The sequence below is a fragment of the Thunnus albacares genome, chromosome 18, assembly GCF_914725855.1.
Source record: "Thunnus albacares chromosome 18, fThuAlb1.1, whole genome shotgun sequence".
Taxonomy (NCBI): Eukaryota; Metazoa; Chordata; class Actinopteri; order Scombriformes; family Scombridae; genus Thunnus; species Thunnus albacares.
The window spans coordinates 3,674,168-3,689,633 of record NC_058123.1 but is presented as its reverse complement, the minus strand read 5'-3'; the positions used below and the strand labels follow the sequence as shown (position 1 = coordinate 3,689,633).

The window sequence follows — 15,466 nt, the reverse complement described above, 5'->3', positions numbered from 1 at the left end:
TGAGCTTCGGCTCATGTATGTGTGAGCAGGCCGGCCGGTCTGTGCGCACATGCTCAGTGAGGTTATTTTTGCGCACAGAGGCTTTAAGAGCGGAGCGGCTGGAGGCTGAAAGCAGCAGAGAGAGAGAGAGAGAGACACACAGGCAGACCCGGAGCCGGAGGAGAGCCGAGCCGAGCTGAGCCGAGCCGAGCTGAGCGGACCATCAGCTGTGCGGTCCGAGCCAGATGATCCATCACCGACACAGACCCGGCTCTGTGCTGGGCACCTGGAGCTAGGCGCATGCATTTGTGCCAAACGGCTCTATTCACAACTTCTCCTCCATAGACTCTCTCTCTCTCTTTTTTTTTTAAACTCTTGTTTCATTTCATTGCCGTCATGGTACTGGGCAAAGTGAGGGCCTTGGCTATCTACTTTGACAGTTTGAATGAGAACAACCTGCCGGTGTTCTCCGGTGGGGACCTGGTGTCAGGGAGGGTGGTGGTGGAAGTTACCGGGGATGTGCGGGTGAAGAGCCTGGACATAACCGCGAAAGGAGTCGCCAAGGTCCGGTGGACAGAGTCCCGGAACGCCGGAGCCAACACGGCTTACACTCAAAACTACACGGAGGAGGTGGAATACTTGCACCATTACGACACGTTGATAGGAGAGGAGAGAGGTAAGGACTCATAAAACCAGTCGGTACATCTTATTGTCACATAGCTGCTGTTCCTGCTGCTGCTGCTGGTGCTGGTGCTGTTGTCGCAGTGTATGAAGTGATGCGGGTCAGCTGATCACCGCAAACTTTTCACACAAGCCGATCGAAGTGAGGCTGATTGTGATATTCAACTTTATGAACACAAAATATGTGCGGTCATGAGTCAAAACAAACCGCAGAGCCCCCCAAAAAACACGCAGTCCATCAGTGACTGTGGTGCTGATGCAACAGCTGATCGTTGATGCGATAGTCTACACTGCTCTTCTCTTTTTCCTCACTTCACATAAATTATTAAAGCGTCTCGTGTGTACTATGTAAATGCTTTTTAAACGACATTTCCAGCAGTGACAGCCTGCGGTAAGAGAGGGTTTAAAAAGGTTGGTGGTGGAGGGGAGAGAGAGAGAGAGAGAGAGCCTATCATGTTGTCATGAACGGTCTGCATCAGTTTGCTTCGGGGGGGAGAAAAAGTTGCAATCCATGTATGAAACAGTTCGGAGTTAAAAGAGGAAATCGATGTACGGTCGAAAGCAGTCGAAGGAGTTTCATGTTAGGCGTGCAACATTTTACGCAAACTGCTGCGGAATAAACATTTTTACTCAAAAACATCCTGAAGAAGTAGCCTATATAGCTCAGGCAACTCCCTTTGTTAGAAGCGGTTCAAACCTGTTCAGAAACTGCCAGAGAGAGGAGGGGAGGAGGAGGAGGAGGAGGAGGGAGGAGGGAGGAGGGAGGACCAGACTGACTCTCTCTCTGTGTATGTGTGTGTGTGTGTGTGTTTAGTATCAGCTGCTGGTTACCACTTCCTACCTGTGTTGTTGTCTGTTATACTTGTAAAATATGATGCAAATGAGTGAAAGGACAGTTTGGTGGATGTAAATAAGCCTCCTGCAGGGATCTTAAACACTGAAGCTCTTGTTAGTTTCTTGTTATTTGACAGGATGTTGGTCAGAATGTCTCCTACATTTGTTTTAGGTTTTATATTTTTGTCTTTTCTCCTCCTCACCGGACTTTACTACAGTATAAAGTGTCCATATAGTGAATTATTTGTATGATTAATGACTGAAAGACACGTTTGGACTGAACAAGATGAGTTATTTTAAAGCAAGATGTCACCATCATCATCATCATCATCATCGTCATCATGAAGACCATGGAGGATTTACTGTCGACAGCAGGACCTTTATTCAGGGTGGATGGAGGACGGTGTTTGGTGGGGGGTCAAAGGTCAAGATCAAATGAAACGATGTCGCTTCACTTTCAGGGATGATTTTGTTAAATCTGGACGGAAACAAACGTCGCCGATTTTCGGTTGCTGTTTCTGGAGCTTTCATTCGTATCACATGATCTTCCTCAGCAGACAGAGTTGGGATTGTAAATGTTCAAACTTCAATAAACTTTTGTTTGTTTTTTTCTTCTATTAATACTTTAAGGTGATCATGTTAGAGCTGTAATGATTAGTTGATCAGCTGAGTGGTGAATTTTATTGATTGTTTAATCGTTTCAGTCATTTTTCAAGCAAAAAAGCCAAATATTTGCTGGTTCTAGATTCTGAAATATGTGGATTTGTTGCTTGTTTTGATCGTATGTGATAATAAATGAAATGTTTTTTGTTTTTTGGACTGTTGGTCGGATAAAACAAGCAGTTTAAGGTGATCACTTTGAGCTCTGAGAAGTTGTTACAAACATTTTTTTTCTTCTTTTTGACTTTTCATCGACTAAACAATCAATCAAATAATGAAAATAATGGTTAGTTTCAGCCATGTTATTAACAAATCTGCCAATTCATCTCTTGATTAATCGTTTAGTCTATAAAATGTCAAAATGTAGCAATAAACACCCTCCATGAGTCTCTGAGATCAAAGATAACGTCTTCAAACGTCTTGTTTTGTCCAAAAACCCAAAAATATTCAGTTTACAATGATGTAAAACAAAAGTTTGAGATGCTGAAAGCAACAATTTTTTGGCCTTGTTGTGTGAAGTGTATCAACCAATCGTTGCATCTCTGTCACTGATTCATCGTCGATTATTCTCACGATGAATCTTTTGGTTTATAAAATGTCAGAAAACAGTAAAAACATATCAAATATAATCTTTAAAAGCCCAAACTGACGTCTTCAAATGTCTTGTTTTGTGCGACCAACAGTCCAAAAACCCAGAAATATTCAGTTTACTGTCACATAAGACAAAGAAAAGTAACAAATCAACACAACTGAGAAGCTGAAACTGATGAACGTTTGACTTTTTTGCTTGAAAAAAAACGACTCAAACGATTAATCGACTTTCCAAACAGTTTCTCAATTAATCGTTTCTGCTTTAAAGAAAGTTGTCATTTAAAGTTGATTCTTAAACTCAGTGTTTTTTAACCTTCAAGCTAACACGGACGAGGTCAGAAATATTAACATCTACAGTAAAATTCAAACTTCAAATGAAAACTTCTGCAGATCAGCTACTAAACGGACCTTGAGGTGTTTTTATGAACCGCTGTGTGAGAGTGAACCTTCAACACTGACTTTAAATGTTTCCATCCAAAAAAAAAAAAAGAAAAACAAATGAAAATATGACGCTGGTTGTGATGTGAATTTGCCTGTAAATGTTTCTGTGTATAATTCTGACGACGGTTTATGAATAAAACCATAAAAGCAGCAGATGTGTTTTTTTTTTTTTTACTGTCGTTATTTATTTCATTCAAGTCTTTGCGTGAGAGTTGCAGGTCCACCTGGAGTTCACTGTTAGTGTACAACACCCTTCCTCTCCTCCTCCTCCTCCTCCTCCTCCTCTCATGCCACACACCACATGGCTGTACTAATGTGGGCAGGGGCTTGTCGGAGAAGCACCAATCAGAGCCAGAGCTGTTTTTCATGTCACGCTCTCGTCCAATGAGAAGCCGAGTTGTAATGCATGCGTTGGAGTTTCCAGCTGAAGGAAGCTGCTCAGTCTGGTTCATACCGGTCTACTCCTGCTTTGCTCTGTGTTGCCGGTGACTTGACTGGGTGCACGCTCATACATGCACGAACACACACACACACACACACACACACACACGTACACAAGCTGTTCATGACAGCTCTCACGCTAAATGCATATGAGCTCAAACACACACACACACACACAGACACACACAGACACAGACACACACACGTATGTACGCAGACAGACACAAACAGGCGAGATGCAGCAGGGTGAAGCGGAGCGATGGAGACATTTACAGATCATTTTAAAAACAAACAATAACAGCAGAAATGAGGAAGTGGATAGAGGTCATGTTCTTTTCTCACAGGGCGTGTTACTCCAGCAGCTCTTTGCTTCGTCTGTTCACACTGAACTAAAGCACAAAAAAAAAAGCCTGTTAACAAACCGACTTTTACTATGATTATGTTTGATAGAAATTCTTTGTTTTTATGTGTGTGTGTGTGTGTATACGAGGTAGAGCTGCAATGATTAGTCGATGAATCGATTAGTTGTCAACTATTAAATTAATCGCCAACTTCTTAGGTAATTGTTTTGAGTTGGTTTTTAAGGAAAAAAAAGTCCAAATTCTTTGATTCCAGCTTCTTAAATGTGAATATTTTCTGGTTTCTTTAGTTCTTTATGACAGGAAACTGAATATCTTTGGGTTGTAGGTTTCATCTTGAGCTTGATCAACTTTTTTCACCCTTTTCTGACCTTTTATAGATCAAACAACTCATCAGTTAATCAAGAAAATAATTGACAGATTAACCAGTAATAAAAGTAATAATAATTAGTCGGGTGTAGTTTGAAATTTGGTACAAATATCTGCTGTTAACACTTTAGGGCTGCAACTAAAGATTATTTTCATTATCGATTAATCTGTTGAATATTTTCTCAATTAACCGATTAGTCGTTTGGTCTTTAAAACGTCCCAAAGCCCAAAATACAACCTGATGCAACAGTCCACAACCCAAAGATATTCAGTTTATCATCATAAAGCTCAAAGAAAACAGAAAAATATTCACATTTAAGAAGCTGGAATCAGAAAATTTGAGTATTTTCCCTCAAAACTATTAATCGATTATCAGAATAATTGTACATTTTGGTAAATATTTAAAAACTGAACCAGAAAAGTAAAAAAAAAAGGGGGTCGATACTCAGCGCTAACACAATGTTCTGAATGAGTTTTTCCGCTTCTTACGTGCCTCTAAAAGTTGGAAATGAGTCCTCTGAGGTGAGGAGATAAGTAGAGTCCATTGTGTAATGAATCAAGGTGCCGTTATGAGTACAGTATGTGTAAACAGACTCGGTACGGAGTGGTGTGACTGGAAACCTGTTCTTTGTCTTTTAGATGAGGACTGTCCAGAGGAAGGCCTGACTGTTCTGCACGCCGGCTTACACGAGTTCGCCTTCAGCTTCAACCTGCCTCAGATGTGAGTAATGTGTATATATATATATATATATATATATATATGTACGCAGCTTGAGTGCATAGCCTGAGACGTTCACAGGACACGACCGCAGACCACCCACACTTCCTAATTGTCCGTTTCCTGCTGCCCTTCCTTCTGTCTGTCAGGGCTCTGGCGACTTCCTTCGAAGGGAAGCACGGCAGTGTGAGGTACTGGGTGAAAGCTGAACTGCACCGTCCGTGGCTGCTCCCCGTGAAAGTGAAGAAAGAGTTCATTGTGTTTGAACACATCGACATCAACACGCCGCTGCTGCTGGTAGGCACGCTGCACACGCTTCTGTCGTTTTAAAGGGATAGTTTGACATTTTTTCGAGTCAACTGTGTGTGTGTGTGTGTATCTGTGGGTCTGGGTGGCGAGCTGCTGCATACTTTTGTTCTTACATGGATAAATAAAGTTGTATTGAGTGAAGTTGAATAAATACGTAGCTGGAGCAAGCAGCAGGTTAGCTTAGCTTAGCTCAGCATAAAGACTGAAAATGGATAAACAGCAAAATCTGCCTAAAAGCAACACATCTGTACAAAAAGTGTAAAAATGTCAATTTCTCTTTTGTATCAGATGTGTCGGCAGTCTGCGTAGACAGCGTAGAGTTATTGGTCTCGGCCTCGTTTTTACACTTAAAAAGATGTATCATGTTAATTAATGAGCTGTAGAGTTGCTGGTAGGACAAACTAACTGCAGAACAGAAATGCCAAAACTAGGTTTGAGGTCATTTAGAAACATGTATTTATGTATCTTGGTCACAATAAAGAATAAAGACATAAATAAGGGACATATATCAAGATCCTTTGTGTCTGTTTTTGTTGTGTTTTTATGGAAAAACACAAACAAACCAAACTATATTGTTATTGTGTCTTTTAAACTTTCAAACACTGATATCAGCATCACAAGTTCACACACGCATCAACGTGATGTTTCTCATTTTTCATTTTTTATACACATACAAACAGAGAGTAAAAATGATCATTTATGGTATTCTTAATATTTCTTGGTGAACAGGAGTACTGATCAGATGACTTTTGCTTTTTGTATATCAAGAAATAGTCCCAGCACACTCAGTAACCAAACATTTTCATACTTCTGTTTGTGTACAGATTAAACAAACAAGATACAAAGAGTTAATCTTTGAGTTTTGGAGGTGTTGCTAGATGTATTTTTGAACTTTGGACAGGACCAGGCTAGCTGTTTCCAGTCTTTATGCTAAGCTATGCTAGCCAGCTGTTTGCTGCAGCTTTATATTTGCCCTACAGAGATGGTATGTGGTATCAGTCCTCTCATCTAACTCTCAGCAGGAATGTAATTATGTTTTGCCGAGAGTTAAAACAGATGATTGTGCATCAACAGGCCCCTCAGGCCGGTACAAAGGAGAAAACCTTGTGCTGCTGGTTCTGTGCTTCAGGCCCGATCTCCCTCAGTGCCAAGATAGAACGAAAGGGCTACACACCAGGTGAGCCAAGTCTCCCTCTCATTCCTCCAACTCTTCTTCTTATGCTCTACTTCTGAGATTTCACATATTTCGCTTCTCTCTCAGTCTGTCAGGCTGATCTCTTCTCCCCTCTCTCCAAGGCGAGTCTATCCAAATCTTCGCCGAGGTGGAGAACTGTTCGTCGCGTGTCGTGGTGCCCAAAGCTGCTCTGTACCAGACCCAGACCTTCTTCGCCAAGGGCAAAGGCAAGCAGATCCAGCAGCTGGTGTCCAATCTGAGAGGAGACCCTCTGCCGCAGGGAAAGAGTCAGAGCTGGGAGGGCAAACTGCTTAAGATCCCTCCGGTGTCGCCCTCCATCTTGGACTGTCCCATCATCCGAGTGGAGTATGCTCTCGTGGTGAGTCTACAATGTTTCTGCAGAGACTTAAAACCACTCTATTACCTCCCCTCCCCCCACTGATGTGACCCAGAGACACCGATATGACCAGGCTGAAAACAAAATGACTTTTTTTTTAACCAAGATTGTCTCAATTCTATACAAAATAAACACGTATCCCATCAGAATAACTGGAATGATGCTTTAGTCCAGTAAAAAATTATAAAAAATCTACACATACACACATTTCTTAGAACATGAGTTACTAGTTTATTCATTAAAATCCATTAACCTACAGGCTCAAATGAAAAACATGACAATCAAAATGAGCTTTTGCTAATAACACACTAAAAACTGCCAAAAACATGCTAATAACATGCTGATAGCCAGCTCATACCGCACTAAAAACCTGCTAAAAATGACTAACTTGCTAATAATGAGGACCAAAAAACCCCTAAAAATACACTAAAAACTACAGATAACATGCCAGTAATAACCAGCTCTCAACAACGCTAACAACACTCTAAAAAACACACAAAAACTACTAAAAACTTGCTAATAACACTACAAACTACTAATAATCTACTAATAACACACTAAAAAAATGCAAATAACAGCTAACAACACACTAAACTACTAAAGATCTGCTAATAACACACAAAAAAATTGCTAACAACAGCTAACAACACACTAAACTACTAAAGATCTGCTAATAACACACAAAAAAAATGCTAACAACAGCTAACAACACACTAAACTACTAAAAACCTGCTAATAACACACTAAAAAAATGCAAATAACAGCTAACAACACACTAAACTACTAAAGATCTGCTAATAACACACAAAAAAATTGCTAACAACAGCTAACAACACACTAAACTACTAAAGATCTGCTAATAACACACAAAAAAAATGCTAACAACAGCTAACAACACACTAAACTACTAAAAACCTGCTAATAACACACTAAAAAATTGCTAATAACAGCTAACAACACACTAAACTACTAAAAACCTGCTAATAACACACTAAAAAAATGCTAATAACAGCTAACAACACACTAAACTACTAAAAACCTGCTAATAACACACTAAAAAAATGCTAATAACAGCTAACAACACACTAAACTACTAAAAATCTACTAACAGCAGCTAATAATGTGCTAAAAATGACATCATACTAACATTCTGCTAACAACACTCTAAAAACTACTAAAAACTTGCTAATAACCAGCTAATGTGCTAAAAACTACTAAAAACCAAACACACAAATAACTTTGTATAGAATAGAATAATGAATAGAATTATATAGAACAGCACAGAACACAGAGAATAATGATCTACTGGGAACATATAAAGACTTTGGTCACATGTCTTAACAGGAAAGTTGCCTAATGTGAAAGTCTCCTAAAAACACAGTTTTCTTTGTGTTTTTTTGCCTCAGTTGCAAACAAACAGACATTAAAAATACATTATAGTTGAGGAGGTTGTTTTTTTCTAGTCCCAGAGCGTGACATTATTATCAAGAAACAGGGAGATAAACTTTTGAACTGATGCTTCAGGAGTGTGCTTGCTCGGACTGGAATGCAGGAAGTTGTGGTTGCACAAGCTGCGTAGAGCACAAAATGTTCTGATGTCTTTTACACACGATGCCTAAAGACTATGACAGGTTGTATTGTGTACAATAAGTCATGTGTATGTGAAAAATAGTTTGAATCTTGTCGATATGAACAGGTAGAACTGGCTCCCATTGGGAAACAAAATGTTTGGCAATATTTTCTGTCATGTTTCCATGTTTTTTTTTTCTAAACCCTCCCTCTCTGTGATTGCAGGTGTATGTGGACGTTCCAGGTGGGTTGAACTTGTCTCTCTCGTTGCCGTTGGTGATAGGGACCATACCTCTACACGCCTGTGCCACCCGCACATCCAGCATCAGCAGCAACTCCAGCACGTTAAGCTGGCTGGGCCTGCCAGAAAGACCTGAGGGTACGATCAGTAAACACATGCATGCATGTTCTCTCTTTCATGTGCCTACAGTGCAGCGAGATCTCTTACACTCATGTCTCTATTACGTCTGCAGCGCCGCCGAGCTACAGCGATCTGGCAATATCAGAGTCTCACAGGCGGGATTGCCTGCAGGGCTGTGATAGGTCTGACGGGGAGGGAGAGGACCAGGGATCTCTGCTAACATACATCACAGAGTTCAGATATCGGCCCCCGCCACTCTACTCAGAGGTACAGTTAGTGCCCACACGCACGCACACAAACATTTACACTGGCATAACCTCACAGGTTGTGCCAGGTCACATAGTGACGAGGTAATTAACTCCCCCTCTGTGAGGAAAGTACTCCGGGGCATTTCAGTTCATCTGCTTTTTTTACTTGCACAACATAACAACAATAACATTTATCAGTAACTGTTTGTAGCATTTATAAGCAGAATATAAGCAGTTAATACATGGTTTAAAATAAGTTTTAAGCAGATATGAGGATATTTTTAAGTGTTTGTTAATGTACAGTATTTGTCAACAATTATAACTTTTTCATATTTCATATTCATATTTTATATTATTACAACTGTGTTTTACTAGATATTGTCATTCATTATCTGTTTACATATATCTGCCAACAGCTACATTATATTCTGTTATAAAGCATTTATTAACTGTTTGTATGCTGCTTATAAATGCTTAATAGGACTTAAAGTGTCACCTATAGATCATAAACATAGACATACATTGTATATAAGTACTATAAATCTGGCTTAAAATGCCAAAATTAAAAACAAACCGGACAAAGAAATTAAGTGAAATACAATTCACGTTGTTATATATATTTCCTATGTGTTATAATTACATGATAAATATATGTCTTCTATATTGTGATTTTCATGTGGCAATGAAAAATAATTCATTCAGTTATTAAAGACAACATGCAGAATATAACATACATTTAATTATTACACAGTAAACATATCTGAAAAAGGAAATACACATAAATATGTGTTTTAAAAATGAAAAATATTATAATAAAAGTAAAAAATATTATTCTTGCAAAATGTCTTACTAATATAAATTATATTTTACACTGCAATATTGATATATATATATTCTGATTTGGTAAATTATCTGGAAATTCACACAAGAAGTTTATAGATAAAGTTAAGATACTTCATCAAATCATAAATTCAATATTACCAACAAAATTAACCAGAAATCACAGAAATAGTTTAACATTTTGGGAAAATTTCGCTTTCTTGCCGAGAGTTAGATGAGAAGATTGATACCACTGAAGTCTAAACATAAAGCTACAACCAGGAGGTGATTAGCTTAATAATAATAAAAATAATAATGGATTATATTAATATAGCACTTTATCGTTATACCCAGAGCGCTTCTCAGTGAAGGAGGGAAAGTCACCCTAACCGCCACCGATGTGTGGCACCTACGGCAGCCATTTGGTGCCAGAACGCTCAGCACACATCAGCTTGAGCCAATTACATTTGTTTAGCTTAGCATAAAGACTGGAAACAGCGAGACCGGCTCTGTCCAAAGTTCAAAAATACACCTGCCAACACCTCTAAATTTGACTAATTAACACGTCATATCTTGTTTGTTTAATCACTAAACAAACAGAGATGGAAAAATAACAAGTGGTATCAATGTTTCATCCGACTCTCACCGAGAAAGTGAGTATTGTAAAGTTACGGATCTGCTCGCAGCCTCCGTAAAGGTTCAGAAGGTCAAGTCTAAAATGAGTATTTAAAAGCAGGTCAGTCAAGTGTGGACTCACCTGTTTGATTGGTTACCTGCGTTAACAGATACAGGCTGACAACAATCAGCTGAGCTTCATGTTAATAACTTCTCTATGAGATAAAGTACAGCTATCATACCTTCAGGCTAACAAACATACAGAAAGAAAATACTTATATGACTCGTTCAGCCAGTTTTACCCACATCTTTCACCGTCATCTCTGCCTCCGGTTTCTGTTTCTGTCTCTTCAGTCTGTCGAGGAAGCACAAAGTGTTCTTGTTTGACATGTAAACACAAACATTAGAAGGTCCTGATGATCATAAATGAAGCCACAGTAACTTGACTTTCTACATCAAAATGATGAGATTATGAGAAAATCATAATTACTATATATTAATCAAATGTTTAAAACATTTATAAGTTAACATTTTGACTTTCTAAGTCAAAATTTAGATACTAATAATAATAAGAATACAATTTATTTGTATAGCACCTTTCCTTCATATAATGTACCTCAAAATGCTTTACATAAAATTGTTTTAAAAAAAATAATTAAAACATTTAAACAAATAAATTAGACGTGTTTTGCATTTTTTTGTATGAACCTGCTTGAGCAGATGAATTTGAAAGCAGGTCAGTGAGATGTGGAAGATAAAGTGTGTCATTGACCCCAAATGTGCTTTAAAAATAAGATTTTATCATTAATTATTATCACAATTATTAGAAAATAAGTCAAAATTTATAATAATGATCCAAAATTGTGAATTTTTATGTTATAAAGATCTCAAGACTTTGAACTAACAAGTATTTTTTTTTAAACTTTTAATCTGTTGTCTGTGTTTTTTTTCGGACATGAATTGGCTTCCATAGACAAACGGTTGCAAATACACAAGATTTATCAAGAGAGAAATGTTTTGCATGTCCTGCATCATTATTCATTCCATGTTTTTTCTAAATGCGATAAATGAGAGATACTTCGTTGACCTCACACATATTTGCATTTTAATGAGGAAAAAAGTCATTCCTCTTGACACTGTTGTATCTCCGTAGAGCTTTAAGACACTTTCTATTAATATCGCTCCTGTTTTAAGTTGTTTTATTGTAGTCCTGCTTTCTGACCCTTCACAGTCGATAAAAATGATAAAAAAAAACTCTTGCGCGCTGTCTCGCCAACTGCTGGAATATTTATTAGTTTACAGCTTTTCGATTTTGTCCGGAAAACATCGCAGACTAATAAATATTCCAGCAGTGATTTATAATGAAAGTCGGACAGACTGAAATGTCGTAAACTCATAAATTATTAAAACTTTTTTCCACACTTTTTTATTTCACCTTGTGTTCATACTTTCTGCTTACTGTTGTTATTTATATTTACTTTGTCTCTATTTAAATCAGCAGCCTGTAAACGTGCAGCTCTGTCTGTCTTCCCCCCCCCCCCCCCCCCCCCCCCCCCCCTCCCTCAGGTTGACCCTTACCCTGACCCTGTGGAGGTGTCCGCTGACGTCAGGAGACCCGACACGTGTCCGTCCCGCTGAGTTATACTAGCTCTGGAGCTCAGGGGGCTCCTCCATAAAACAAGACACCGTCACTCTCGGCTACAGACCTGCATCGCCAGCTTCTCACCAGATTATATATCACGATAAATAAGGTTCCCTGACTCGGGCGGGGGGGGTGTGTGGGGAAAGTCAGCTGAGAAGAGTATTCGGTGACCATCGATTGACATATGGACCAGGGATTTCAAGGCATGCTGGATCTTCCGTGTCCTTTGCTCAAGACGAGGCAAAAAAAAAAAAAAAATCTCTCTGATGCGGCAGCGTGACAGAAAGGTCACGCCGAGCGGTCAGAAGAAGCCACCTCCTGCCTCACAGTGAATTTTGCACATACCGTAATTACTGTTTCTCTATGGGTGGTTTTTTTAAGCAGCAGGCCTACGTGCTAAAGTAGATTCTGTCCACAGATGTAAACAATATTGTTCTCTTTAAATCGCTCTAAGTGGCACATTTGTGACAGGAACGAAAAGCTATCTTCAGCTAAATGATAGTTTGAGCTTGTGACCGAGGCCTGAAAGTGTCATCAGGTGGAACTTTTGTCTCTTTTGTGTGAACAAAGCTGAAATTCACTGAGAGACAAAAACAACAACAACAACAACAACAACAAAAAAAAACATAAGACAGATGTTTCTGATGATAAATCACAGAAATGTGTCACATAAAAGACCACCTCATGCACTTAAAGTAAAGCTCAAATCGTGTGTGAATGTGTGTGTGTGTGTGTGTGTGTTTATGTGTGTGAGAGAGATTGAGTGTGTGTGTGTGTGTGTGTGTGTTTTGGTTTAAATGACCAGGTTTATACCCAGACAGGGTCTAGCGAAAAAGCACAACTCTGACCAAGATAAAATACCACAAGTAGCCTGTTGGTTTCTGCTCTGAACTAAAGCTTCTCTTGCTGTAGATTTTTTTTTTTTTTTTTTTGGATGTTATTAAGAAGCTTACGACAAGAACGGCATAAAAGCATAAAAGATAAAAATGTTTACAGATGAATATATCAAATTGAGAATGTTGTTCAAACATGACTTCTTCCACCTAAAACTTCAAAGTGCAATATATTTTTGTATTTGTGATTTTTTTGCACTAGTTTTTTCATATACTCTGTTGCTGTTTATTCCATTTCTGTGCATTATATTATTGTCATGATCTTATTGCTGTCATGATCAACTTTTGATAAAAATAAAAGGTTTATTTTATGAAATAATGAGACTCTCGCAATGTTTTTTTTTTTTTTTTTTATATGTGAACTTTCTTTATATTTCCTCATATTTGTTGTTTTTAAACCCCAGCAGGGCATTCATTGGTTGAGTAGACAACTTTTACTTAAAGTAGCATAACTTTATTTAAAGCCGCAGTATGTGAAATTTCACAGTTTTAGACTTTTTTTTGTCCCCTTAACAGTATCAAACCAGACACTGAAGCTACTTTTCCAGTGTGGGAACATAACAGCCTGGAGTTTCCTGTAAGCTAAACCTGATTTTTTTTTAAAAAACTTGAATATTTATTGAGTTTTTGTTTGTTTATGTAACCAAAAGTATTATCTCTGTTAACTTACGACTTTTTTTTACAACCAAAAAGCAAGAGAAAGAAAACAAAATAAACATGAAACTAAAACAAATCAGCCGTAGTTACAAATGTCCCTCGTTGAAAAAAGGTTGTTTACAAAACCAGTATCCTGAAACTGATATATCAGTTAGTCCATAAGCATTTTCCACTGTGTCATAAATCATCCTTTTCTTCCATTTATTAACAAAAACATTTTCTTTCACTCTAAGCTGAGGTCATTTTTTCCACAGTATAACTCTTTCTTATAATTCCAAACTATTGTTCTTTAACACTAAACCTGAACTGAAAGGGTCGAGGTGTCTGATTCTGATTCTGATTCTTTTCTGTTGTATTTTACAAACCAGGAAGGATCAGATGTGAAAGTTCGATATTATAAGTTAAGATTACAATCAAGTCTTGTGAAAAAGAAACAGAAAGCACAATGACAACAATACTAAAAGGAAAAAAAAACACAGTAAATAGTAAAAAGTACAAACTGATTAAGTTCTAGATGTTTTCAAAAATGTCATTATAATAATTGTTTGTGCATAAACTCTTTTTTTTTGTTTTGTAAAATATGCAAAATTGTGAAATTAAATGATAATCTTTTCCAAAAACATTTGCGAATAAAAATTTTTACTATTATAATCATTACATTTACAATAAAATCATTCGTAGTTTAACATCTTTAATATAAAGTTTTAAAAAATGTTGAGTGATTCATAAAAAGTATCATTAATAATGACATTAATATTCTCAATTATTCTGTTTTTTCGCTGTTCTTTGTCTTTAAAGGTCTTCATCGATGTTCATACAGCAGTTGGACGCTGCTCACTGTTGAGTTTGTTGTAATTAAGTCGTGCCGACACACTTGAATCACAATCACAGTCAACGTCCCCGTGAGCCACTGGATCCAGACGCTGTATATGTGACGGGATCGAACGACGGCTGATTTCATAGTGACTTCGGTTTGTGTGTCTGTTAAACAGCAGACGCTGGAAGATTAAACCTGATTTTAAGCCCTAAACTAGTTTTAAAATCAGATTTCTGTCAGATCGGTTGTCGTTTGACACCCAATTTGAGGTCATGACACCTGATTAATGGATCCATCTCAAATGCTTTTTGGCTTTTTTTGCTGTCAGCTAGTCGTCTGATTCACCCGACATGCATGAAGTGACTTCCTGTCAATGTGCTGCTGATACAACATTAGTTTTTCCTTTTGTTTGTTTTGCATTTTAGCATTGCTAGCATGAAGAATTCACAGAAACACCTTTCCTCTACTTAGCATTTATTATCATTATATAAACACTGAATAAACTCACTATAATGTTCTTATCAGCAGATAAAAGGACATTTTTTAAGTGTTTATATCCCTCAGGAGGAGTTATAGTTGTTGACTAACACATTAGTAAACACTTATAGTGTGTCATAAACCATAATCCCTTCAGCTGTGGAAACACTCCACAGTTATTTCCATACTGAAGAAGGGAACTATCAAGGTCCTGAATGACCTCAGGCCTGCACCTCTCACCTCGCCTGTGATGAAGGCTATGAGGAGCGTCCTCAAAAAAACCATATCATCAAAGCAACAGACTCACAGCTGGACCCGCTCCAGTTTGCATACCGTGTAGACAGAGGGGCCGCTGACGCAAAAGACTCCATCCATAAGCATCTGGAATCCCCCCCCCCCCCCCCCCCCCCCGACA

The 15,466-nt window shown here is 38.2% G+C and overlaps 1 protein-coding gene and 1 long non-coding RNA gene across 2 annotated transcripts; one reads left to right on the top strand and one right to left on the bottom strand.

Annotated features, from left to right (window-relative positions):
• Window positions 1-13,419, top strand: LOC122968059 (arrestin domain-containing protein 3-like). Its single transcript, XM_044333006.1, has 8 exons — window positions 1-655; window positions 4,995-5,076; window positions 5,223-5,370; window positions 6,457-6,559; window positions 6,679-6,935; window positions 8,748-8,901; window positions 8,996-9,150; window positions 12,132-13,419. The coding sequence occupies exons 1-8, from the start codon at window positions 376-378 to the stop codon at window positions 12,201-12,203; spliced, it is 1,251 nt and encodes a 416-aa protein (XP_044188941.1). The 5' UTR covers window positions 1-375; the 3' UTR covers window positions 12,204-13,419.
• LOC122968093 lies at window positions 1,874-4,409 on the bottom strand. Its single transcript, XR_006398747.1, has 2 exons — window positions 4,338-4,409; window positions 1,874-4,293 (listed from the first exon to the last, which is right to left on the bottom strand). It is a non-coding gene; the product is annotated as an uncharacterized LOC122968093 (long non-coding RNA).
• Window positions 13,420-15,466: the final 2,047 nt, after the last annotated feature.